The 25152-nt window shown below is 40.6% G+C and overlaps 1 protein-coding gene across 1 annotated transcript in view; it reads left to right on the top strand.

Annotated features, from left to right (window-relative positions):
- The window catches only part of Phex (phosphate regulating endopeptidase homolog, X-linked), a 253212-nt gene that overhangs the window by 88391 nt on the left and 139669 nt on the right, over positions 1-25152 (top strand). The window contains exon 12 of the mRNA NM_011077.2: positions 15926-16027. Coding sequence (NP_035207.1) covers positions 15926-16027 — 102 coding nt within the window. The remainder of the gene's footprint in view (positions 1-15925; positions 16028-25152) is intronic.

Here is a 25152-nt window from a genome sequence, read left to right as displayed (position 1 = left end):
ACTCCTTCCATGGGTGTTTTGTTCCCAATTCTAAGAAGGGGCAAGGTGTCCACACTTTGGTCTTCATTCTTCTTGAGTGTTTTGCAAATTGTATCTTATATCTTGGGTATTCTAAGTTTCTGGGCTAATATCCACTTATCAGTGAGTACATATTGTGTGAGTTTTTTTGTGATTGGGTTACCTCACTCAGGATGATGCCCTCCAGGTCCATCCATTTGCCTAGGAATTTTATAAATTCATTCTTTTTAATAGCTGAGTAGTACTCCATTGTGTAAATGTACCACATTTTCTGTATCCATTCCTCTGTTGAGGGGCATCTGGGTTCTTTCCAGCTTCTGGCTATTATAAATAAGGCTGCTATGAACATAGTGGATCATGTGTCCTTCTTACTAGTTGGAACCTCTTCTGGACATATGCCCAGGAGAGGTATTGCGGGATCCTCCGGTAGTACTATGTCCAATTTTCTGAGGAACTGATTTGCAGAGTGGTTGTACAAGCTTTCTTTTTTTTTTAATTAGGTATTTTCCTCGTTTACATTTTCAATGCTATCCCAAAGGTCCCCCATACCCACCCCCCCATCCCCTACCCACCCACTCCTCCTTTTTGGCCCTGGCGTTCCCCTGTACTGGGGCATAGAAAGTTTGCAAGTCCAATGGGCCTCTCTTTGCAGTGATGGCCGACTAGGCCATCTTTTGATACATATGCAGCTAGAGACAAGAGCTCCGGGGTACTGGTTAGTTCATATTGTTGTTCCACCTATAGGGTTGCAGTTCCCTTTAGCTCCTTGGGTAATTTCTCTAGCTCCTCCATTGGGGGCCGTGTGACCCATCCAATAGCTGACTGTGATCATCCACTTCTGTGTTTGCTAGGCCCTGGCATAGTCTCACAAGAGAGAGCTATATCTGGGTCCTTTCAGCAAAATCTTGCTAGTGTATGCAAAGGTGTCAGCATTTGGAAGCTGATTATGGGATGGATCCCTGCATATGGCAATCACTAGATGGTCCATCCTTTCGTCACAGCTCCAAATTTTGTCTCTGTAACTCCTTCCATGGGTGTTTTGTTCCCATTTCTAAGAAAGGGTAAAGTGTCCACACTTTGGTCTTCGTTCTTCTTGAATTTCATGCGTTTGGAAAGTTGTATCTTATATCTTGGGTATCCTAAGTTTCTGGGCTAATATCCACTTATCAGTGAGTACATATTGTGCGAGTTCCTTTGTGATTGGGCTACCTCACTCAGGATGATACCTTCCAGGTCCATCCATTTGCCTAGGAATTTCATAAATTCATTTTTTTAATAGCTGAGTAGTATTCCATTGTGTAAATGTACCACATTTTCTGTATCCATTCCTCTGTTGAGGGCATCTGGGTTCTTTCCAGCTTCTGGCTATTATAAACAAGGCTGCTATGAACATAGTGGAGCATGTATTCTTCTTACCGGTTGGGACATCTTCTGGATATATGCCCAGGAGAGGTATTGCGGGATCCTCTGGTAGTACCATGTCCAATTTTCTGAGGAACCGCCAGACTGATTTCCAGAGTGGTTGTACAAGCTTGCAATCCCACCAACAATGGAGGAGTGTTCCCCTTTCTCCACATCCTCGCCAGCATCTGCTGTCACCTGAATTTTTGATCTTAGCCATTCTGACTGGAGTGAAGTGGAATCTCAGGGTTGTTTTGATTTGCATTTCCCTGATGATTAAGGATGTTGAACATTTTTTCAGGTGCTTCTCTGCCATTCGGTATTCCTCAGGTGAGAATTCTTTGTTCAGCTCTGAGCCCCATTTTTTAATGGGGTTATTTGATTTTCTGGAGTCCACCTTCTCGAGTTCTTTATATATATTGGATATTAGTCCCCTATCTGATTTGGGATAGGTAAAGATCCTTTCCCAATCTGTTGGTGGCCTTTTTGTCTTGACGGTGTCTTTTGCTTTGCAGAAGCTTTGCAATTTTATGAGGTCCCATTTATTGATTCTTGATCTTACGGCACAAGCCATTGCTGTTCTATTCAGGAATTTTTCCCCTGTATCCATATCTTTGAGGCTTTTCCCTACTTTCTCCTCTATAAGTTTCAGTGTCTCTGGTTTTATGTGTTTTTTTTTTAATTAGGTATTTTCCTCGTTTACATTTTCAATGCTATCCCAAAGGTCCCCCATAACCCCCCCGCCCCACACGAATATCCAGTCTTCTCAGTACCATTTTATTGAAGAGGGAAATGTATGTTTTGGCCTTTTGTTGGGAATCAGCTGGCTTTAGATGCATGGGTTTATTTCTGGCATTCCTGTTCTGTTCCATTGGCTTGTGTGCCTGTTCTCATGCCAATACCATGCTGCTTTGCTTATGTGTTTGTTGTATGTCTCAAAATTAGATATTGTGATGCCTTCAGCTTTGCTCTTTTTTCTCAAGATTATTTGAGATGTTTGGGGTCTTCTTTGTCTCTGTATTAATTTCAGGATGGCTTTTGCTAGTTCTGTAAAAAAAAATTAGTATTTACCCAGAAATTATTTTAAGTCTGCAAATAATTTTGAGTATCATGGACATTTTAGCAATATTAATTATACCTCTCATGGAAATGGGAGGTCCTTCCAATGTCTGGGTTCTCTTCTTTCCTTAAACACAGAACTATACTTTTCATTGTAGATGTCTTTTACTTCCTTTGCTAATCTAGTCCCATATATTGTCATTCTTAGTTATTGTGAATGGATTTGCCTTTACAGTTTCCTTCTCATCAGTTTTATTAGGACATAATATGCTAGTTGTTTTATGCATTGATTTTGTATCTTGTAACATTATGGAATTTATCATTTTATGAGTCATTTGATGGAGTTTTAGTTTTTTTCTGTATACCGGGTCATATAATCTATAAACAGGGATGGTTTTATTTCTTCCTTTCCTGTTTGTATGCCTTCATTTCTTGCATGAGGTCATGAACTTGTCTTTACTAAGCATCTGCCCATGTCAGTATTAAGTATGAACATGAGATAGAAAATCATGTAAAAATCACATATGATATACAAACCCATAAAAGTTACTGAAAATAGAAATTTCAGGATAATTGTTGGCTTTCTTACATATATCTATAGTCTTGGTCTATGTCATGGTTCTTGTTCTCAACTTTCCTAGGTCTTGTTAGGGAGACTAAATAAATATAAATAGAAACAAAATAATACATCATATATATTCATATTATACTGACTATAAGCCTGGAAGGAACTCCAAAAAGGAATCAAAAATCAAGATGAGATTCATGGATATGACTAAGGATCTGAACTGGTTTTGTAGGATTTCTTTATAGCCAGAAGCAAAGACTGGAAGCAAACTATAATCAATCATGGGATGAACTGAATCTCCTGTCTGTAAAATACCATTGGCATTTATTTAAATGAATCAGTATTACCATCATTACCAACTTATATGAAAGGATGTGGGGAGAAAAGGTAAGAAGTGAGAGTGTGAAGGAGATGATAGGAGAGTCTCATTTTTTTTTAAGCTCACGATGGAAGAATAGCATGGATATAGATACATGTGCAACTTTCTTTTTTTATTTTATTTTATTTTTATTAGATATCTTCTTCATTTACATTTCAAATGCTATCCCCAAAGCCCCTTATACCTCCCCCTGCCCTGCTCCCCAACCCACCTACTTCTGCTTCCTGGCCCTGGCATTTCCCTGTACTGGGTGGGGCATATGATCTTCTCAATACCAAGGGCTTCTCCTCCCATTGATGGCTGACTAGGCCATCCTCTGCTACATATGCAACTAGAGACACAGCTCTGGGGGTACTGGTTAGTTCATATCGTTGTTCCTCCTATAGGGTTGCAGACCCCTTGAGCTCCTTGTGTACTTTCTCTAGCTCCTTCATTAGGGGCCCTGTTTTCCATCCAGACTGTGAGCATCCACTTTTGTATGTGCCAGGCATTGGCATAGCCTCACAAGAGAGAGCTATGTCAGGGTCCTGTCAGCAAAATCTTTCTGGTATATGCAATAGTGTCTGGGTTTGGTGGTTTTATATGGGATGGATCCTCGCGTGGGGCAGTCTATGGATGGTCTTTCCTTCCATCTCAGCTCCGAACTTTGTCTCTGTAACTCCTTCCATGGTTATTTTGTTCCCCATTCTAAGGAGGAATGAAGTATCCAGACTTTGATCTTCTTTCTTCTTGAGTTTCATGTGCTCTGCAAGTTGTATCTTGGGTATTCTAAGTTTCTGGGCTAATATCCGTGAGTGCATATCATGTGAGTTCTTTTATGACTGGGTTAACCTCACTCAGGATGATATCCTCCAGATCCATCCATTTGCCTAAGAATTTAATGAATTCCTTGTTTTTAATTGCTGAGTAATACTCCATTGTGTAAATGTACCACATTTTCTGTATCCATTCCTCTGTTGAGGGACATCTGGGCTCTTTCCAGCTTCTGGCTATTATAAAAAAGGCTGCTGTGAACATAGTGGAGCATATGTCCTAATTACAAGTTGGAACATCTTTTAGGTATATGCCCAGGAGAGGAATTGCTTAGTACTATGTTCAATTTTTGGAGATACTGCCAGACTGATTTCCAGAGTGGTTGTACAAGCTTGCAATCCCACCAGCAATGGAGGAGTGTTCCTCTTTCTCCACATCCTTGCCAGCATCTGCTGTCACATGAATTTTTGATCTTAGCCATTCTGACTGGTGTGGGGTGGAGTCTCAGGGTTGTTTTGATTTGCATTTCCCTGATGATTAAGGATGTTGAACATTTTTTCAGGCACTTCTCAGCCATTTGGTATTCCTCAGTTGAGAATTCTTTGTTTAGCTCTGTACCCCATTTTAATGGGGTTATTTGAATTTCTGGAGTCCAGCTTCTTGAGTTCTTTGTATATATTGATTTAGGATTGGTAAAGATCCTTTGCCAATCTGTTGGTGGCCTTTTCGTCTTATTGAGCTTTTGCCTTACAGAAGTTTGCCAATTTTATGAGGTCCCATTTGTTGATTCTTGATCTTACAACACATGCCACTGCTGTTCTGTTTGGGAATATTTTTCCTGTGCCCATATTTTTGAGGCTTTCCCCCACTTTCTCCTCTATAAGTTGAAGTGTCTTTGTTCTTTTTTCCAATTTTTTTTATTAGGTATTTTCTTCATTTACATTTCAAACACTATCCTGAAAGTCCCCTATCCCCTACTAGGTCCCCTACCCAACCACTCCCAATTCTTGGCCCTGGTGTTCCCCTGTACTGGGGCATATAAAGTTTGCAAGACCAAGGGGCCTCTCTCCCCAATGATGGCCAACTAGGCCATCTTCTGCTACATATGCAGCTAGAGACATGAGCTATGGGGGTACTGGTTAGTTCATATTGTTGTTCCACCTATAGGGTTGCAGACCCCTTCAGCTCCTGGGTACTTTCTCTAGCTCCTCCATTGGGGGCCCTGTGTTCCATCCAATAGCTGACTGTGAGCATCCCCTTCTGTGCTTGCCAGGCACCAGCATAGCCTCACAAGAGACAGCTATATCAGGGTCCTTTCAGCAAAATCTTGCTGGCGTACTCAATGGTGTCTGCTTTTGGAGGCTGATTGTGGGATGGATCCCTGGGTGCAGCAGTCTCTAGATGGTTCATCATTTCATCTCAGCTCCAAACTTTGTCTCTGGAACTCCTTCCATGGGTGTTTTGTTCCCAATTCTAAGAAGGGCGAACTGTCCACACTTTGGTCTTTGTTCTTCTTCAGTTTCATGTGTTATACAAATTGTATCTTGGTTATACTAAGTTTCTGGGCTAATATCCACGTATCAGTGAGTACATATCATGTGAGTTCTTTTGTGATTAGGTTACCTCACTCAGGATGATACTCTCCAGGTCCATCCATTTGCCTAGGAATTTCATAAATTCATTGTCTTTAATAGCTGAGTAGTAATCTATTGTGTAAATGTACCACATTTTCTGTATCCTTTCCTGTGTTGAGGGATATCTAGGTTCTTTCTAGCTTCTGGCTATTATAAACAAGGCTGCTATGAACATAGTGGAGCATGTGTCCTTCTTACTGGTTGGAACATCTTCTGGATATATGCCCAGGAGAGGTATTTCGGGATCCTCCAGTAGTACTATGTCCAATGTTCTGAGGAACCACTAGACTGATTTCCAGAGTGGTTGTACAAGCCTGCATTCCCACTAACAATGGAGGAGTGTTCCTCTTTCTCCATATCCTTGCCAGCATCTGCTGTCGCCTGAATTTTTGATCTTAGCCATTCTGACTGGTGTGAGGTGGAATCTCAGGGTTGTTTTGATTTGCATTTCCCTGATGATTAAGGATGTTGAACATTTTTTCAGGTGCTTCTCATTCATTTGGTATTCCTCAGGTGAGAATTCTTTGTTTAGCTCTGAGCCCCATTCTTTAATGGGGTTATTTGATTTTCTGGAGTCTACCTTCTTGAGTTCTTTATATATATTGGATATTAGTCCCCTATCTGATTTAGGGTTGGTAAAGATCCTTTCCAAATCTGTTGGTGGCATTTTTGTGTTATTGTCAGTGTCTTTTGCCTTATAGAAGCTTCGCAATTTTATGAGGTCCCATTTGTCGATTCTCGATCTTACAGCACAAGCCATTGCTGATCTATTCAGGAATTTTTCCCCTGTGCCCATATCTTCTAGGCTTTTCCCCACTTTCTCTTCTATAAGTTTCAGTATCTCTGGTTTTATGCAGAGTTCCTTGATCCACGTAGACTTGACCTTAGTACAAGGAGATAAGAATGGACCAGTTCCATTCTTCTACATGATAATCGCCAGTTGTGCCAGCACCATTTTTTGAAAATGCTGTCCTTTTTTTCTACTGGATGGTTTTAGCTCCCTTGTCGAAGATCAAGTGACCATAGGTGTGTGGGTTCATTTCTGGGTCTTCAATTCTATTCCATTGATCTACCTGTCTGTCGCTGTACCAGTACCATGCAGGGTTTTTTTTTTTTTTTTTTTTATCACAATTTCTCTGTAGTAAAGCTTTAGGTCAGGCATGGTGATTCCACCAGAGGTTCTTTTATCATTGAGAATAGTTTTTGCTATCCTAAGTTTTTTGTTATTCCAGATCAATTTGCAAATTGCCCTTTCTAATTCATTGAAGAATTGAGTTGGAATTTTGATGGGGATTGCGTTGAATCTGTAGATTGCTTTTGGCAAGATAGCCATTTTTACTATATTGATCCTCCCAATCCATGAGCATGGGAGATTTTTCCATCTCATGAGATCTTCTTTGATTTCTTTCATCAGAGACTTGAAGTTCTTATCATACAGATCTTTCACTTCCTTAGTTAGAGTCACACCGAAGTATTTTATATTATTTGTGACTATTGAGAAGGGTGTTGTTTCCCTAATTTCTTTCTCAGCCTGTTTATCCTTTGTGTACCAAAAGGCCATTGATTTTTTTGAGTTAATTTTATATCCAGCTACTGCACTGAAGCTGTTTATCAGGCTTAGGAGTTCTCTGGTGGAATTTTTAGGGTCACTTATATATACTATCATATCATCTGCAAATAGTGATATTTTGACTTCTTCCTTTCTAATTTGTATCCCCTTGACCTCCTTTTGTTGTCTAATTACTCTGGTTAGGAGTAGTATATTGAGTAGGTAGGGAGAAAGTGGGCAGCCTTGTCTAGTCCCTGATTTTAGTGGGATTGCTTCCAGACTCTCTCCATTTACTTTGATGTTGGCTACTGGTTTGCTCTATATTGCTTTTATTATGTTTAGGTATGGGCCTTGAATTCCTGATCTTTCCAAGACTTTTATCATGAATGGCTGTTGGATTTTGTCAAATGCTTTCTCAGCATCTAACGAGATGATCATGTGTGTGTGTGTGTGTGTGTGTGTGTGTGTGTGTGTGTGTTTGTCTTTGGGTTTGTGTATATAGTGGATTATATTGATGGATTTCTGTATATTAAACCATCCCTACATCCCTGGAATGAAGCCTATTTGATCATAATGGATGATTGTTTTGATGTGTTCTTGGATTGGGTTAGCGAGAATTTTATTGAGTATTTTTGCATCGATATTCATAAGGGAAATTGATCTGAAGTTCTTTATCTTTGTTAGGTCTTTATGTGGTTTAGGTATCAGAGTACTTGTGGCTTCATAGAATGAATTGGGTAGAGTACCTTCTGTTTCTATTTTGTGGAATAGTTTGAGGAGAATTGGAATTAGGTCTTCTTTGAAGGTCTGATAGAATTCTACACTAAACCCATCTGTCCTGGGCTTTTTTTGGTTGGGAGACTATTAATGACTGCTTCTATTTCTTTAGGTATATGGGACCATTTAGGTCATTAATCTGATCCTGATTTATCTTTGGTACCTGGTATTTGTCTAGAAATTTGTCCATTTCATCTAGGGTTTCCAGTTTTTTGAGTATAGTCTTTTGTAGTAGGATCTGATGATGCTTTGGATTTCCTCAGGTTCTGTTGTTACATCTCCCTCTTCATTTCTGATTTTGTTAGTCTGTCCCTGTGCCCTCTAGTTGGTCTGGCTAAGGGTTAATCTATCTTGTTGAGATAGAGAGAGAACCAGCTCCTGGTTTGGTTGATTCTTTGAGTAATTCTTTTTTGTTTCCACTTGGCTGATTTCAGCCTTCAGTTTGATTATTTCCTGCCATCTACTCCTCTTGGGTGAATTTGCTTCCTTTCGTTCTAGAGCTTTTAGGTGTGTTGTCAAGCTGCTAGTATGTGCTCTCTCTAGTTTCTTTTTGGAGGCGCTCAGAGCTATGAGTTTTCCTCTTAGGAATGCTTTCATTGTGTACCATAAGTTTGGGTATGTTGTTGTTTCATTTTCATTAAACTCTAAAAAGTCTTTAATTTCTTTCTTTATTTCTTCCTTGACCAAGGTATCATTGCGTAGAGTGTTTTTCAGCTTCCACGTGAGTGTTGCCTTTATATTATTTATGTTGGTATTGAAGATCAGCCTTAATCCGTGGTGATCTGATAGGATGCATGGGATAATTTCAATATTTTTGTATCTGTTGAGGCCTCTTTTGTGACCATTTATATGGTCGATTTTGGAGAAGGTGCCATGCGATGCTGAGAATAAGGTGTATCCTTTTGTTTTAGGATGAAATGTTCTGTAGATATCTGTTAAATGCATATCTTTCATAACTTCTGTTAGTTTCAATGTGTCACTGTTTAGTTTCTGTTTCTAGGATCTGTCTATTGATGAGAGTGGGATGTTGAAATCTCCCACTATTAATGTGTGAGGTGCAATGTTTTCATTGAGCAAAATTTTGTATAGTTTCTTTAATGAATGTGGAAGCCCTTGCATTTGGAGCATAGATATTCAGAATTGAGAGTTCATCTTGGAAGATTTTACCTTTGATGAGTATGAAGTGCCCCTCCTTGTCTTTTTTGATAACTTTGGGTTGGAAGTCAATTTTATTCGATATTAGAATGGCTACTCCAGCTTGTTTCTTTGAACCATTTGCTTGGAAAATTGTTGTCTAGCATTTTACCCTGAGGTAGTGTCTGTCTTTTTCCCTGAGGTGGGTTTCCTGTAAGCAGCAGAAAGTTGGGTTCTCTTTATGTAGCCATTCTGTTAGTCTATGTCTTTTTATTTGGGAATTGAGTCCATTGATATTAAGAGAAATCAAAGAAAAATAATTGTTGCTTTCTGTTATTTTTGCTGTTGAAGTTGGGATTCTGTTCTTGTGGCTGTCTTCTTTTAGGTTTGTTAAGGATTACTTTCTTGTTTTTTTAGGGCCTAGTTTCTGTCCCTGTGTTGGTGTTTTCCCATTATTATCCTCTGAAGGGCTGGATTCGTGGAAAGTTATTGTGTGAATTTGTTTTTGTCATGGAAAGCTTTGGTTTTTCTATCTATGGTAATTGAGAGTTGTGTTCTCTTAGGGTCTGTATAACATCTCTCCAGGATCTTTCATAATCTATGGTGAGAAGTCTGGTGTAATTCTAATAGGTCTGCCTTTATATGTTACTTGACCTTTTTCCCTTACTGCTTTTAATATTCTATCTGTATTTAGTGCATTTGTTGTTCTGATTATTATGTGCCAAGAGGAGTTTCTTTTCTGGTCCAGTCTATTTGGAGTTCAGTAGGCTTCTTGTACATTCATGGGCATCTCTTTCTTTAGGTTAGGGAAGTTTTCTTTTATAATTTTGTTGAAGATATTTATAAATATCTTTAAGTTGAAATCTTTAAGTTGAAAATCTTCATTCTCATCTATACCTATTATCCATAGGTTTGGTCTTCTCATTGTGTCCTGGATTTCCTGGATTTTGGGGGTTAAGATATTTTTGCATTTTGCATTTTCTTTGATTGTTGTGTCCATGTTTTCTATGGAATCTTCTGCACCTGAGATTCTCTCTTCCATCTCTTGTATTCTGTTGCTGATGCTTGCATCTATGGTTCCTGATTTCTTTCCTAGGGTTTCTACCTTCAGAGTTGTCTCCCTTTGGGTTTTCGTCATTGTTTCTACTTCCTTTTTTTAGATCTTGGATGGTTTTGTTCAATTTCCTCACCTGTTTGGTTGTGTTTTCCTGTAATTCTTTAAAGGATTTTTTTTGTTTCCTCTTTAAGATCTTCTATATGTTTAGGAGTGTTGGAGTGTTTTCCTGTAATTCCTTGAGGGATTTTTTTTGCTTCCTCTTTAAGGGCTTCTACCTGTTTAGCAGTGTTCTCCTGCTTGCTTGCTTGCTTTCTCTCTCTCTCTCTCTCTCTCTCTCTCTCTCTCTTTCTTTCTTTCTTTTGTTCTTTTGTTTTTTCGAGACTGGGTTTCTCTGTATAGTCCTGGCTGTCTTGGAACTCACTTTGTAGACCAGGCTGGCCTCGAACTCAGAAATCCGCCTGCCTCTGCCTCCTGAGTACCTGGATTAAAGGCGTGTGCCACCATGACCGGCTCTCCTGCATTTCTTTAAGTGAGTTATTAATGTCCTTCTTAAAATCCTCTACCAGCATCATGAGGTATGATTTTAGATCCGAATCTTGCTTTTCGGGTGTGTTGGGGTATCCAGGACTCGCTGTGGTGGGTGTACTGGTTTCTGAAGATGCCCAGTGGTCTTGGTTTCTATTAGTAAGATTCTTTATTTTGCCTTTTGCCATCTGGTAATCTCTGGTGTTAGATGTTCTAGCTGTCTCTGGCTGGAGCTTATTCCTCCTGTGATTCTTTAGCCTCTGTCAGAACTCCTGGGAGACCAACTCTCTCCTGTGTCCCAGTGGTCAGAACACTCTCTGCAGGCAAGCTCTCCTCTTGCAGGGAAGGTGCACAAAAGTGTGGAGCTAAGATTCACCTCTTGATTCCTGGGATCAGAGCCCTCCCTGGAGGCCGACTCTCCTCTGGCCGGGAAGGTGTCCAGGGGTCTGGGTCTCAGCTCTGTCTCCTGGCTGGGTATGAAGGCCGGAAGGGACCCTGTCCAAGAAGCTCTGTTGCTTCTGCTGCCCACGTGCTCTCCTGCATAGACTGGTCTCAGTGATCGAATGATTCTGGGTGTGCTAGGGTCTGCCTTTGTCCTTTGACCTGTTGCTGCTAGCACAAGACCAGGTTTTTTTGGAAGTGATGTTGAGTTCCACTCACCAGTGATCTCAAGATCCTTGTGTGCTAGGGAGCCTGCAGCGTGGAGAGTCCTCTGGGGACCTTGGGGCCCTCCACCGAGATTACCCTGAAGATAGTGTGGGGGTAGCCATGTGCAACTTTCTATTGTCTGATATAGGATATTATGATTCAATTCATGGGGTACAAAGAGTGAAAAGAGTCTATTTTTAAATACTCATTGTTGAGAAAGAGAGCTAACCACTGCCATAGACCAATCAAATGAACTGTATTTTGAGTGTTGATTGAGAAAATCTGAAACAAATGCTTTACCTAGAGGCCCCTTAACTTGAATGTTGCAGATTTATCACAGTAATATTTTAGTTAATTCTTGTATGTTACAATTTGGTCTCTGACTCTAAATAAACATTTTGTGTGCATAACTTAACCTGCTGACTCCTACTTTAAGTGATTTCCATTAATGCTACGTGATGGCTTTTGGGGCACTAGGTCAGGGCTTGAAGAAGAAATATTATTTCTCTCTCCCACTTCATTTGAAAATTATGGTAGGCTTTTGCTGTCCCAGGGTGTACAATTTGACTAAAGATAATGTTATTGTATGATTCTGTCCAGTGATAAAAATCAAAAGTGTTCTAAGATTTATCTTCCTGGTTCCAACATGCTAAAATCATTATCTCATTTGCATTGGCATGCCAACCAATGGCATTAATCATCTTCAAAGATTTCTCTTGGTCTGAAAGTCTGTTAGGGTAGTTCAGTATTATGTCACAGAAAATGTTATAGAATAAATCCATAAAAGAAAGAGAGGGGGGAAAGATGGGGGTTCTCAAGGACAAAGAAGGACCAAGTGTGGCAAGAAGTGAAGTGATTTGCTTACATTTTGACATTGATGAAAGCCACAAAGAGAGTGAGTTATCAAAGTATTGATTTAAGGTAGACAGAAGCGGGAGGGGGAAAGGAATGCCACATAAGAGTAAACTATTTGTCATTCTTCATTCAGACAATGAGCCGAAATCCATTTGCCATTTGCTGCAGTGTATTTCCACTTGGAATGCCAATCAGCAGGGTGCAGAGAAAGAGCTTGAAAAACCTATGGAAAATTCTATTCTTAAGCCTTTAATACATTTGATAGTCATTATAATACCTTGGAGTGGCTAAGGCAGCTTCTATGAAAGGGGATAACATTTGAAATGTAAATAAAGAAAATATCTAATTTTAAAAAAAGAAAAGAAAAAAAGAAAACAAGCTGCTTAGCCTGATTTTATCAAATAGTGTATATGTCATTAAAATGCCACTGAAGACAATAAATGACCTCAAAATTTATTGAAGGAATCTAAAAAACCAAGAAAACAAAACAAACCAGAAAAACAACAACAAACCTAATCGCCAGAGATCCTTTTGGCCTGGGCAGTGTTTATTTTGTCTCATTTTGATTGTTTAAAACATAATGAAATTTTAGTTTTAATGCAGTTTACTTCAAAAACCTATTTCCTTGGGGAGATCAGCTCTCTGCTTAGTTGTTGGATGCTTCCCACCCTTATTGACTGCATGCTGGCTAGGGTATAGAGAGGAAACCTTTGATTTCTCTCTTTTGTTATATGTGAAAGGCCCCTTTCTCTCAGAGTGCTCAACCTATCAGGATGTCTATGGCCATGCGTGAAGGGATAGAATTTTTTTTTAAAGACAAACCCTTGTTTTACATCTTGGCCAGATTTCACCGAGAAAAGCTACGATTACATGCCCTCTACTCCGGAGATTCTTATGACATTTCATCCTTTCTTCCTCTCATAATCCCGCCTTACATCTAAGATGAATCTTTCCACATAATCTTTGGTTCTCATCTCCCACTCTGTCTTCTCAGAAACCTTTTATGGCCTTTGGCATAGTTTCAGTCTTCTCCTTCTTCATGCATCCATTGGTATTGGAACACAGAGAGCAGCAGCAATGCCAACAAAAACATCAAAGTAAACATTGCACAGTCCCAAGCCTCAGCCCTCTGGGTTGGGTTAATCCCTATGTCTCCTCCCTCCCTCCCTCCCTCCCTCCCTCCCTCCCTCCCTCCCTCCCTCCCTCCCTCCCTCCCTCCTTCCCTCCCTCTTTCCCTCCCTCCCCCTTTCCTTCCCTTCCTCCTTTCCTCTCTTTCTTTCATATCTCCTCTACTGGCTCTATAAATTGGTTGTCTAGAAGTTCATGTACTCCTCATCACACTATGGTTCAGCTCTCTCTCTCTCTCTCTCTCTCTCTCTCTCTCTCTCTCTCTCTCTCTCTCTCTCTGTTTCCCTCCTAGAGAATGTGAGCATATCTGCTACGTTGTTCTTGCCTGGATCCTGAGAACTGATCATCTCCCTGATTTTTCTCACCTTTCCATATGCCATTACTTATCTAGTTCTATTTCTTTGGCTACTAAATATGTCAACTCTACGCACCTCTTTCCATCCCTGGTATCCTTCCCTGGTTTAGGAATATGGCCTTGTTCTTTCTGCATGCAGGTAATATGCTAGGTTGAAAAGCTTACAAGATTTAAGGGTGGCTTAATTTGCTACGAGCAAAAGATGTAGCCTCTAGGAGGCTCCATGTCATTTCTGTACCTCTCTTGTCCGACTTCCTGTTAGAAATGGTCACTTCTGCTTCTGACTCTTAGTTACATTCTACTTCCTTGGCATTTTCTTCTGATTCGAATCTTTTTGACTTCTAGAAGCTCTGTACTCACAGTTGTCATCTAGGTTTTGTGGTCAAAGTCTGGCTCTGGCTTTCATTAGCTGTCTGAGATTACATAGGTCATCATCTTCTAACTTCCTTATTTGTAAAATAAGTGGCTTCCTGAGATGCTCATGGGGTTTAATCTTGTCTGTACATAGGACTCACCTGTGGAGATTTTAAAACTCCCACTTCCCAGGCTGAACTTTAGACTGGTGTCACTGCTGTCCTAATGCCTGGGTGTGAAAATTATATATTTATTAATTTGTAATCACTTTTAAAATCAGGACTTTAAAAGCACTCCTTTGAGATTCCAATATGCACACGACAGTGGCAATTATGACTTAATTACTTTAACGGGATTATTTTTCTTCCATCATTTCATGTTCTTGTCACGCCTGGATCCCAACTTGAGCTTTCTCTTTCTTTTAGTGTTTTTACTAAATTGGAAGAAATAGCTGTGAAGCTCCCCCTTCTCCATCTGCTGTTTGTTCTTATTTACATACGGTGGAACTTAGCCCACTGATTTACAGCTCTGCTTCCCTTACAACTGTTATTGAACTGAAAACATAACTGAAAACTTATTAAACAGAGAGAAATTATTTTGAGGGAGTTTTATGCTGACAATTCCTTATAGAACAAAGTGGGTGTTTGGAAAGAATATTAACAATTGACCTATAGCTTCATGATCTCAAAAGTAAAGATAATCCTGGAACCAGGCTCCAGCGTTTGATTTTTTTTTTTTTTTGGCTATACCATTAAGGCAGTCAAGGCAATGTGCAGGTGAATAGGGTTCTGAGGTGTGCATCCAAACACAGCAGGGTTTCCTCGTGCCCTTGCAGCAACGGCTCTCTTTCCCCAGTCTCCTCATCCCTGTTATGGCCCAGCAGAGGTTGTCAGCAAAGAAAATATATTCTTAACATGGATGTGATCTCATTCTTTAATGTCTGGGGAAAGGCCTTTCAGAAAACTTCTATTCTACAGATGCTGCCTGTACCCAGCATTCTAGATCTGAATAAGACATTGCTGGGCTGCAAGGGAGGAGAGAGAGCAGTAGGAAGGGAATAGATGATAACTAAGCATTTGGTTTCACTACTGGCCCTGAATTTAGAGAGATTTGGGGGTCTTCACATAAATCTGATTCATGTTGGCATGATGTCCTTTGAGGTGCTGTATATCCCAGCATGATTCTCTTTTTAAACAACACTTCTTTCAACTGTTGCTCGCTTTTTTTGGCAATGTCTATCTGAAAAATCACAGACTGTGCTTTTGCCTGGCACTCTCTGGTTCTGATAAACTCTGTCTCTGTCTCTGTCTGTCTCTGTCTCTGTCTCTCTGTCTCTCTGTCTCTCTGTCTCTCTGTCTCTCTGTCTCTCTCTCTCTCTCTCTCTCTCTCTCTCTCTCTCTCTCTGTGTGTGTGTGTGTGTGCAAGTGTGGTGTGTTGGAACTAGGGATAGAACCCAGGGCCTTGCACTTGTTAGGCATACACTTTTTCATTGAGCTACACTCCTCAGCTCTTATTAAATTATGGAACTTGTACTGTCACCACCTTGCATCATCTGTTTACAGAGCCCCCCCCCTCCCAAAATAATGTCAGAGCATGAAATTGAACTGAAAGAAACACTGCCCCCCCCCATTTTGAACCTTGAAGTAATTTTCTTGTAACCTGATTCAGGTCAAGGAAACCTGGGCTGAAGTTTCTGGCTTTGACGCTGCTTCTTTGGGTATTTTCTAATAGATGGAAGAATTGATTGAGGGTGTTCGCTGGGCCTTCATTGACATGCTGGAGAAAGAAAATGAATGGATGGATGCAGGGACAAAAAGGAAAGCTCAAGAAAAGGTAGGACTTCTTTGGATGGAAGAAAAAAAAACCCACTGTTTAATGGATTTTCATGCTCGATGTTGACTGTACAGTTTATTTATTTATTTTTATTGACTGAGCTGTTGTTTCCAAATGACCCCAGAGGTAGGTGTGTGCTTTTGGATGAACACATAGATTTCATCACCAGGAGGTAACAGAAAATAAGATCTGACTTATTCTTTCCCTAACTGCATTTTCAAATGCCATGTAATTCAGCCTTTGTTTTACTCCTAATTGCAGCCTGTAAAAGCCACATGGCTTTCTGCCTAGTGAATTTTGCTATAAACCATCATTGGATATGGCAGAATGTCGAGCAGTGGGGAGCCACGGGAAGCAGCTGGCAGAAGGGCCCTCAAGTTGCAAAGGAAAAAAAAACCCATATTGTCCATGTGTCTTCTCCATTTGTGCATGATGTGTGCAAATGTCCTGAGGCAAATATTTTCCTGTAGTAAAGCACACATCTACTTCCTAAGCCAGCGTGTTCCACAAATGGCCCAAAGGGCATGCTTATAAGGTATGCATGAGTGATAGACCATGGCAGGTACTATAGACACTTGGTAAAAATTCTCTGATGGTATGCAGCAAAATACAGGAATAAACAGGGCAATTCTGCATAGCTATATCGTCTACAAATAAATGAGGGGGTCCACCTTGAGTTGGAGATATTCTTCTGGAGCTGAAACTCAAATGGGCAGGGCCAGAGCATGCCTTTACCATTTCGCCCGAGATTCTACTCTGTAACTGAGAGACTCTAAAATTAGGAACACTTCTTTGTAGACAAAGTTTTGAAATCTTTCTGATGATAGCAGTCATCAATGGGACATGGACATGCAAGAGCATGCTGGGCACCTTACTGGCAAAGACTACTTTAAATCAGAAGTCTATATACTTGTGATTTTAGCCATACACATCTCTGTCTCTCTCCCTCTCTTTTTAAATTCTAATACTTTATTTTGTATCCAAAAGCATGTTTTTAAACATCCCCTAGTGTAGGTATAACTCCCAGAGATGATTTTTTACATATTTCAGAGTTGACATTTTTAAAATAAGAAACCAAAGTAGAAATATCTGGAACATTTGAAATTTAGCACAAATTTAAAATCCAGAAATATTTCAGTAAAAGTGTATACTTCCATAATTTAAAAGACAATTTACTTGGTGATGGCTCTTTGAAAGGATGTTGATTTAATATAGTGTTTTTCTTCCTCAAGCTATAGTCATGCATATAGCTACATTGCTTTTCTTTTTTTCTGTGCACCATCTGTGTGATATATATATTTTTTTAATTTGGATATTTTATTCATTTACATTTCAAATGTTATCTCCTTTCCTGGTTTCCCCTTTGCAACCCCCCCTATTCCATCTCCCCTCCCCCTGCTTATATGAGAGTGTTTCCCCATCCACCCACCCCCTCCTTCCTCCCCCTCCTGGCATTCTCCTACACTGGGGCATCAAACCTTCACAGGACCAAGGGCCTCCCCTCCCATTGATGCCAGATAAGGCCGCTTCAGCTTCTTCAGTTCTTCCCCTAACTCCTCCATTGGGGTCCCTGTGCTCAATTCCATGGTTAGCTGCAAGCATCCATATCTGTATTAATTTTTTAAAAGATTTTGATTATTTAAATACATTTTATACATCAAACATATTAATAATATTTAATATTTTGAGAATCAAATAATACATTAAAATTGTTCAACTTTTATATTCATATTCATATTCTTTTTTTTTGGTTTTTGAGACAGGGTTTCTTTGTATAGCCCTGGCTGTCCTGGAACTCACTTTATAGACCAGGCTAGCCTCGGACTCAGAAATCCGCCTGCTAATTTCAAGCACAGTGAGAAAAATTATCAATAATATTTCCGGACAGAATAACTATTTTGAGATATATTTCATTGATATTTCTCCCTTTTCATTTCTGATTTTATTAATTTGGATACTCTCTCTGTGCCCTCTGGTTAGTCTGGCTAAGGGCTTATCTATCTTGTTGAATTTTCTCAAAGAACCAGCTCCTGATTTGGTTAATTCTTTGTATAGCATTCTTTGTATATCTGTATTCATACCCATCTCTTAATATTATCATTAGACACACTGCTTTGAGTCATTCCTTACACCAGTAATTTTGCCTTAGGGTCAAGAAGCAAGGAGATTCTCACTGTAGCCTTGTTGAAATAGAATTTCTGGGCAGTCCCCTATCTTCTGGCACAAGTTTTTTGTAGAACCTTGTTTGTAGTAACTCTTGAGATTGAGATACCTTATCTTAGATGTTTTAGTTAACAGGATTGAAAAGGCAGATGAGTATTTACAAAGAAGAAAGACCTTGAATAGTATTGGTGGTGGTCTTGGAAGAGGACAATGAGTAATTTTAAATTATTTTTCTCCATTCAAGATCTGTCAAAGCTGTTTTAGGTCATGTACACCACAGGCTGGAGGAGGTAGGAACATACGGGTTGTGGTGAGACACTCTCCATATGGTAGATGAAACTCTTGGCACCAACACCACATTGTTGTTTCTTGAAGGCTTGGTTAATTTAAAAGGTAGCTTTTGATGTGTGGGGCAGGATGTGTCTTGCATTGAACAGTTGAATGCTCAGTGTACTAGGTGCTCTTTGTTGTAGCTTGAGGTTCTAAACTATCAATTTCATAGGATGACTAGTGTGAAGAGAGGGAGAGAGATGGAAGGAAGGAAGGAAGGAAGGGAGAGAGAGAGAGAGAGAGAGAGAGAGAGAGAGAGAGAGAGAGAGAGAGCTATGAATGAGTGAGTTATGGATATTTGGAAGCTTGTAGTCAGCTTTTCAGAAATAGAAATTAAGAGTACTTCAAGTGCTTGCTGACATTCAGTTAGGCAAAGATTGTCTTGTAGCTGGGTCTTCTAAGCAAATGGTCCATGAGTCCTTCTTTAAGGAAACTATTCTCAGTCCTTCTAATATTAGACATGTTTCTGTTGGCCCTCTGGGTTGATCGCCAGTCTTTTATTTCATTTCAACTAGAACTGTCACTTTTTCCTTCTAAAAGTATTCTTTGAACACTCTGCTTTCTTTGAGCTGAGTTCAATCTGCCAGGAACTCCAGTAGCAGCTCTGACAGGCACAAACATCAAAGGCAGTCGTCCTTCTGGATCTCATTAGGCTCCCCTAGGAGGTATTGTATATTAAGGTTCAGAGAAGTCCCAGTAATGCAAGATAAGAAATGGGGTGTTGTCCAAGGATCTCCAGCAGTTCTCCCAGTCACTGCTAGCCCTAAACCCCAGAATACAAAGATTTTCTTCTCCTAACTTGAATTAACTCGCGATTTTAAAAATGACCTCTAGGTGGAGCTCACAGTACTAACAAAGGAGAGAGAAACTGCAGCCTTTTGTGTGGCTTTTCACTCTGGGATGGTTTTTGAGCCCCCCCCCACCCCCTTTTCCCTTTTGCTTTCCTCAATTTGATTGCCTTTTTAATAGTCAACAAGAAAGAAGAGGCTCTGCCTAATAATTCCTTGAGTCTTAGATGGAAATCTCTATCTCCCTGCTTTGTCTTTCTGATATGGAGAAGCTGCTGCATTAAGAGAGGATTTGCCTGCATTTGAAGTGGAGGTGAATAATTTGCCTTCTCTTCCTGGTATGACTTGGCACTGTTTTTTGGACATGTGCTGTACGCAGTATATCACCCAGGCGGAAGATTTCTCATCAATAATAGTGCCCACACTGGGCTGATGCTGAGTCACTTGGCTACCCATTGGGAAAGCTGGAAAAAAAAATGTTCTGATTTGTGAGGGGCTTAAAGCTTTTCTTTCTCTCACCATGAAGCTCCGGACTGCAGCTAATTAAAGTGCCACCTAAGATGTGTTGACCTCAGCTTTCTTTTGTGACCAAAACTACCAAACTGAGTGATAGGGAGACTCATATTCGCAGTGGTCTGAGGGCCTTACCTCTTGGTTTTTGTGACAGTGACCCTGTCTCAAAACAGAAGTGTGTGAATGGGCTTTGTTGTCCTCTTTGCTAGGAGTGATCACTGTAAAAGATAAATGAGGATGTCTCTGCTTCCTTGAAGGGTAAATTTGTTATCTCTGTCTCCCTGCCTTTTCCTGCTCCTCCCTGGAGAGAGGTCATTGGTACTTTTGTGTTTTGAAACTCACCGTGTTGATTTCAAGTGGAAATTTAATATTGGGAAATAAGCACCCATTTTTATTTAAGATTCTGCATTTCCTGCAAGCATGTGCTCTTTAAAAATATTTTTTGAGGTTATAATATAATTACATCATTTCTCCCTTCCTTTTCCTTCCTCCAAACCCTTCCAGTATCGTCTTTGTCACTTTTTGTCTTTTTCTTTCAGCAAAGAACAAGGATGCCTGCTGTTTTTCTGGTTAATAGAGCCTTTGAATAGGCATATAGTGATAATTGGGTGATTTGGGGTGTCTTCTGGAGGATTTACAGTGTCCGGAACAGAGGAGGAGTCCCCCCAAGGTCACTATGGAAGAGACTCAGGCTGCCTTTGGTCTCCCTGGCCAGTTCTGAGTCAGATGTGAGGAGCAGCTTCCTGAGAGTGGCTCAGACTTGTTCCCCAGCTGAATTAATCACCTAGCTCAGTGCTGGACCACCTCTGAACTGTTTCCTTGTGCGCTTTGCATCTGGGGTCGAAGCTTGTCAGCCCATGCCCAGAGAAAAGAAATACCAGCACGGAAGACCTGGGGAGGCAGTGTCCTGAGGGTGGCATGAGGGAGTAGCTGTGGCCTTGGCCACAGCAGGTACAGAGAAGTTGGCTGCATGTTCCCAACTCCTTAGGCATACGACTCCCACGCACAGGCTTCGAGTGAGGTAGGAAGATTTCCACTGCAGAGAGCAAAGCAAAGTGCACCTCACCTCTCTGCCTTTATCACTAAACTCTGCTAATCCCAGGCACTGCAGTGTGCATAGCATACAGTCTGTACTGACCAGTTAGGACCCTGACTACCACCCTCGGAGCCCATGTTTCTGAGGGTGTGCTTTTCCACCTGAGGCACTTAGGAGCTTGTGAATAGGGCACATTTCCTCACACCTGCTTCAAGATCAGGGGTGGGGTGAGTCCTTACTTCTTCACTGCATCCCTGTCTGACTTCTAACTGCCTGCCCCTTCATTCTGCCCAAAGTCTTTCTTGTCCCTATGGAGTCTACTGTGAGTGGCACTGCATCCAAAAGACTCACCATGCCATCATCCTTCCTCACTGGCCCTTAGCCAACAATTGTTGGAAGGCGGCTAGTGCCTGCCCTTCTTTCTCCTGCCTCTCACATGCCCTATAAATGTTCCTGGGAGCTTACCCCGTGGGCTTGAGCTTTCTGGCAAAAATGCCCTTTGCTGCCTGCCTTCCTTTCCCTTCTTGCTTTTGAAGACCTCTTTCTTTGACCACCCCCCACCCCTTTCAAACACCGTGTGCTTTAATCCTAGTCTCTAGCTCTGTCCCTAAGGAGACCACTAATGAGGACACAACCTCTGCGTTAGGTCCTTTTCTCATGCTTCCCTGCCTTTAAGACAATAGTGCATTTCATTGAGTCGGGTTACCAGCATCCTCTCAGCAAACTCAATGCCACAAGCATTTGTAGCACACCAAGAATGTGCCAGGAAATGGGCTGGGAGCTGCAGATTCTGGAAGGGAGGGGGTGATCAGCTGCAGTTCCTTTTCTTCACGTGCTTTCACATACCTAGGGTGACACAGGGATGCTACGGAGGCTGTGCTGGTGGGGGAGGGTTATTTAATAGAGAGTCATGAAGTGGTCCTGGGGGCCTAGGAAGTGAAACTTTAGGAGCGGAGGCAGGCTGTCTCTCAGGGTGCTAATCCTGCCCCTTCCTCTCTTCCTTTGTCATGACCTTGTTAGCTTATAGGTGAGGCTTCTTCTGAGCTCCCCATCACTTGGTACTTGGAACAAGTGCTCCCAGCAGTGCTCCTCTCCCTTGGTATGTTTACTCCTGCTGCACTACACAGTTTCCATTGGAATAGGTTTGGAGAGGAGAGGAAAGGCTTCAGCCAGGATACCTCATGCCCCTATTTGTTATAGCTTTCAGTGTCTTTGCAGAATGTCGAAGAATGCAGTCATTCTGCTTCCTGCATCTACTCTGAGTATTCTTCAGGGACAAAGAGCGTGCAAACTGTGACCTTGCTCTGGCTTCTAGTACTGAGCTTACAGCCACTGTCTCTCCACCCCTGTTTAGGTATCTTCAAGTTTTTGTCTCACAGTCATCCAGGTGAAGGTGATGTTCGTCTTCCTTATATCTCCTCAGCTCAGTGCTGTCCAAAGGAAGGACAGTATGGAGGAGAGATATATGGAGGCTGACTGTATTGTAAGCCATTTTTTACCTCTTGGGTGCTACATGACCTTTTGGAGATTGCTTCATTTTTCCCATCCCTGTCTTTTAAAGTGTGAGAGCAGTGCCCATCTCAGAGGTTAGTTACCGAGATTGAAGATGTTGGTATTCTAAAGGAGGTGGTTGCTTTACTCTGGCTTGTAGATTTTCAGATTTTGAACAAATCTCTGTTTTGAAAAGGTTTATTTATTTTTATTACATTTTTTATACAATATATTTTGATCATACTCTTTCACCTCCCCAACTTCTCCTAACTCTTCACCTCCATAGCTATCTTTCTCTCTTTTTCCAAAAAAGTCGAAAGCAAACAAATTTGTTTTATGTGTATGGCTGTTTGCCTACATGAATACATGTGTACCAGGAGCTTATCTGGTGCCCTCCGAGGCCAGAAGAAGGTGTCACATCTTCTGGAACTGCTGGAAACTGAGCCCAGGTCCTCTGCAAGAGCAACAAGCACTCTTAATGGCTGAGTCATCCCTTATCTCCCTTCACAATTATCTTTGTGCGATATGTATGTATGTATGTACGTATATACATATGTATGTGCATATGTATGAAATGTATGTATGTATATGTAGTATAAGTAGGAGTTTGATATATTTTGTGTGATAGTTTATGGAGTAATTATAATCCAGATCCTCATGGAAATGCTGTTTGCTTTCAGGCATGGCCAACCTGTGCCTTAGGGTAGTTATGAACGTAAGGCAACAACAACAACAAAAAAAACACTTAAATGTACTTAAAGCATTATGGAAGAAGAAGAGGAGAGAGGGAGAGAAGAGAGAGGAGAGAGGAGAGAGGAAAGAGGAGAAGAAAAGGAAGGGGAGGTAGGAAGGTAGATTGTTATGCAATTTGTGGTTCTCAATTGAATATCATAGATAACAATGTTATATCAAAGGTTGAACATGCCTATGTCATTTAATCTCTCATACTTGAGTGTGAGTCAGCACCACCAGGAGTGCCCATTGGAACAAATTGCAAATTTGCTTCAGTGGTTCTAAGGTGTTGGGAATCAGCACCTCTGATGAGGCCCCAGGTGATGCTAATGCTGATGGGACACTGGCTGATCACAGGTGGCAATTTCTTTCCACCAAGGCTGAATTAAAGATGAAGGTTATAGAGTTTTATTTTTATACCCTGAAGGCTCCTCTTTCTATCATCTCTCACGGTTAAGTACCTCAGTGGGTTGGGACACTCAAAACCCACCCAGGGCACCTATTCTATGACTATCTGTTGAATGTTTTAAAGATCTGAAGGCTCCATGTTCTCCCTTTCTGTCCCTTGATTCCACATTGTTGTTTAGGAACTATGCAGATGAGGTTTTCCATACAAATGGATACTTACAGTTAGCTATTGGATGGAGCACAGGGTCCCCAATGGAGGAGCTAGAGAAAGTACCCAAGGAGCTAAAGGGATCTGCAACCCTATAGGTGGAACAACAATATGAACTAACCAGTACCCCCTGGAGCTCGTGTTTCTAGCTGCATATGTATCAGAAGATGGCCTACTCGGCCATCAGTGGAAAGAGAGGCCCATTGGTTGAGCAAACTTTATATGCCTCAGTATAGGGGAACACCAGGGCCAAGAAGTGGGAGTGGGTGGGTAGGGAAGTGGGGTGGGAGGGTATGGGGGACTTTTGGGATAGCACTGGAAATGTAAATGAAGAAAATACCTAATTAAAAAAAAAGAAAAAAAGTCTTCCTAATTTCTAAAGATTCATCAATGTATTTTTTAAATGTGAATGAAACAAATTTCATGTTTCTCATATAAAATTGACATTATTATATGTCAAACTGTAAGATTAAAAGGTTTTATAAATACCACATTGATATCATATAGCTACCATAAGGAAGGTACTGCTATTTCTTTATACAGCTTAAGTATGTAAAGTCAAGAGATGCCAAGCATGCTTGTCCATGGTCATTGATCTGGTTGCTGGAAAAGTTGGGCATCCATTCCTGATAGTTTGGCTTTGTAGGGGGACCTTTATCCTAATAGAAGTGCATCTTTAAGCATGTTCTTCAAACCAGGAGAATTGGTATTATCTAGAGGCTAGCTAGGAATGCAGACTCAAAGTCCCAATTAGATCTATGAAATGGAACTCTGAGAAGGAATACAGGACTCTACAGTGCAGTCAGCCCTTCAGGTGATTCTAATGTAGCCAGAGTGTGCAAACCAGTGTTCTACACTGTGTTTCTGATGCCTCAGGTTGCTGGATGTGCTCCAGTTTTCAACATTTTTTTTTAAAAGCTTAAGTTCAAGGCTGAACACAGTAATTCTATATAGAGTTCAACTCATCCACCACAATGGGGATATTATTGCCACATCTGTTTTGCATATAAATTATATTAAGGAAGCTGAAGTTGATATTATGGCTATCTTTTACTTTCAGCCTTGCACGTCAGTGTTGGCTTATAGCAAATTTACAGTCAGTTAATTTCTTGGTCTTAAAAAAATAATCTCACAGGGACTGCTGTTAAGCTCTGTTGCTCCAATATTTAGTGTTAAAAAAAAGTCCCTTCTCATAGAATTTCACATTTTATTCTTAATAAAATCTATTTGGCTGTTTTGTTCATAGCTCTAGCTTTTAAAATAATTTCCAAATCTTCCTGTTATGAAAATTTATTCTTATTAAAGAAAATACTGAAAGTGAAGTACAATGAAAAAAAAATCAATGCTTTGACATTACCCAAGCATAACCACTGCTAACGTCTTGATATTTTACTTTGATTTATCACCTATATGTAGGCTTTAAAAGACATTCTTGAACAAAGTTGTACATGTAAAT

Source organism: Mus musculus, chromosome X (genome assembly GCF_000001635.26).
Source record: "Mus musculus strain C57BL/6J chromosome X, GRCm38.p6 C57BL/6J".
Taxonomy (NCBI): Eukaryota; Metazoa; Chordata; class Mammalia; order Rodentia; family Muridae; genus Mus; species Mus musculus.
Note: the sequence above shows the minus strand (reverse complement) of the source record. Positions and strands in the feature narration are given on the sequence as shown.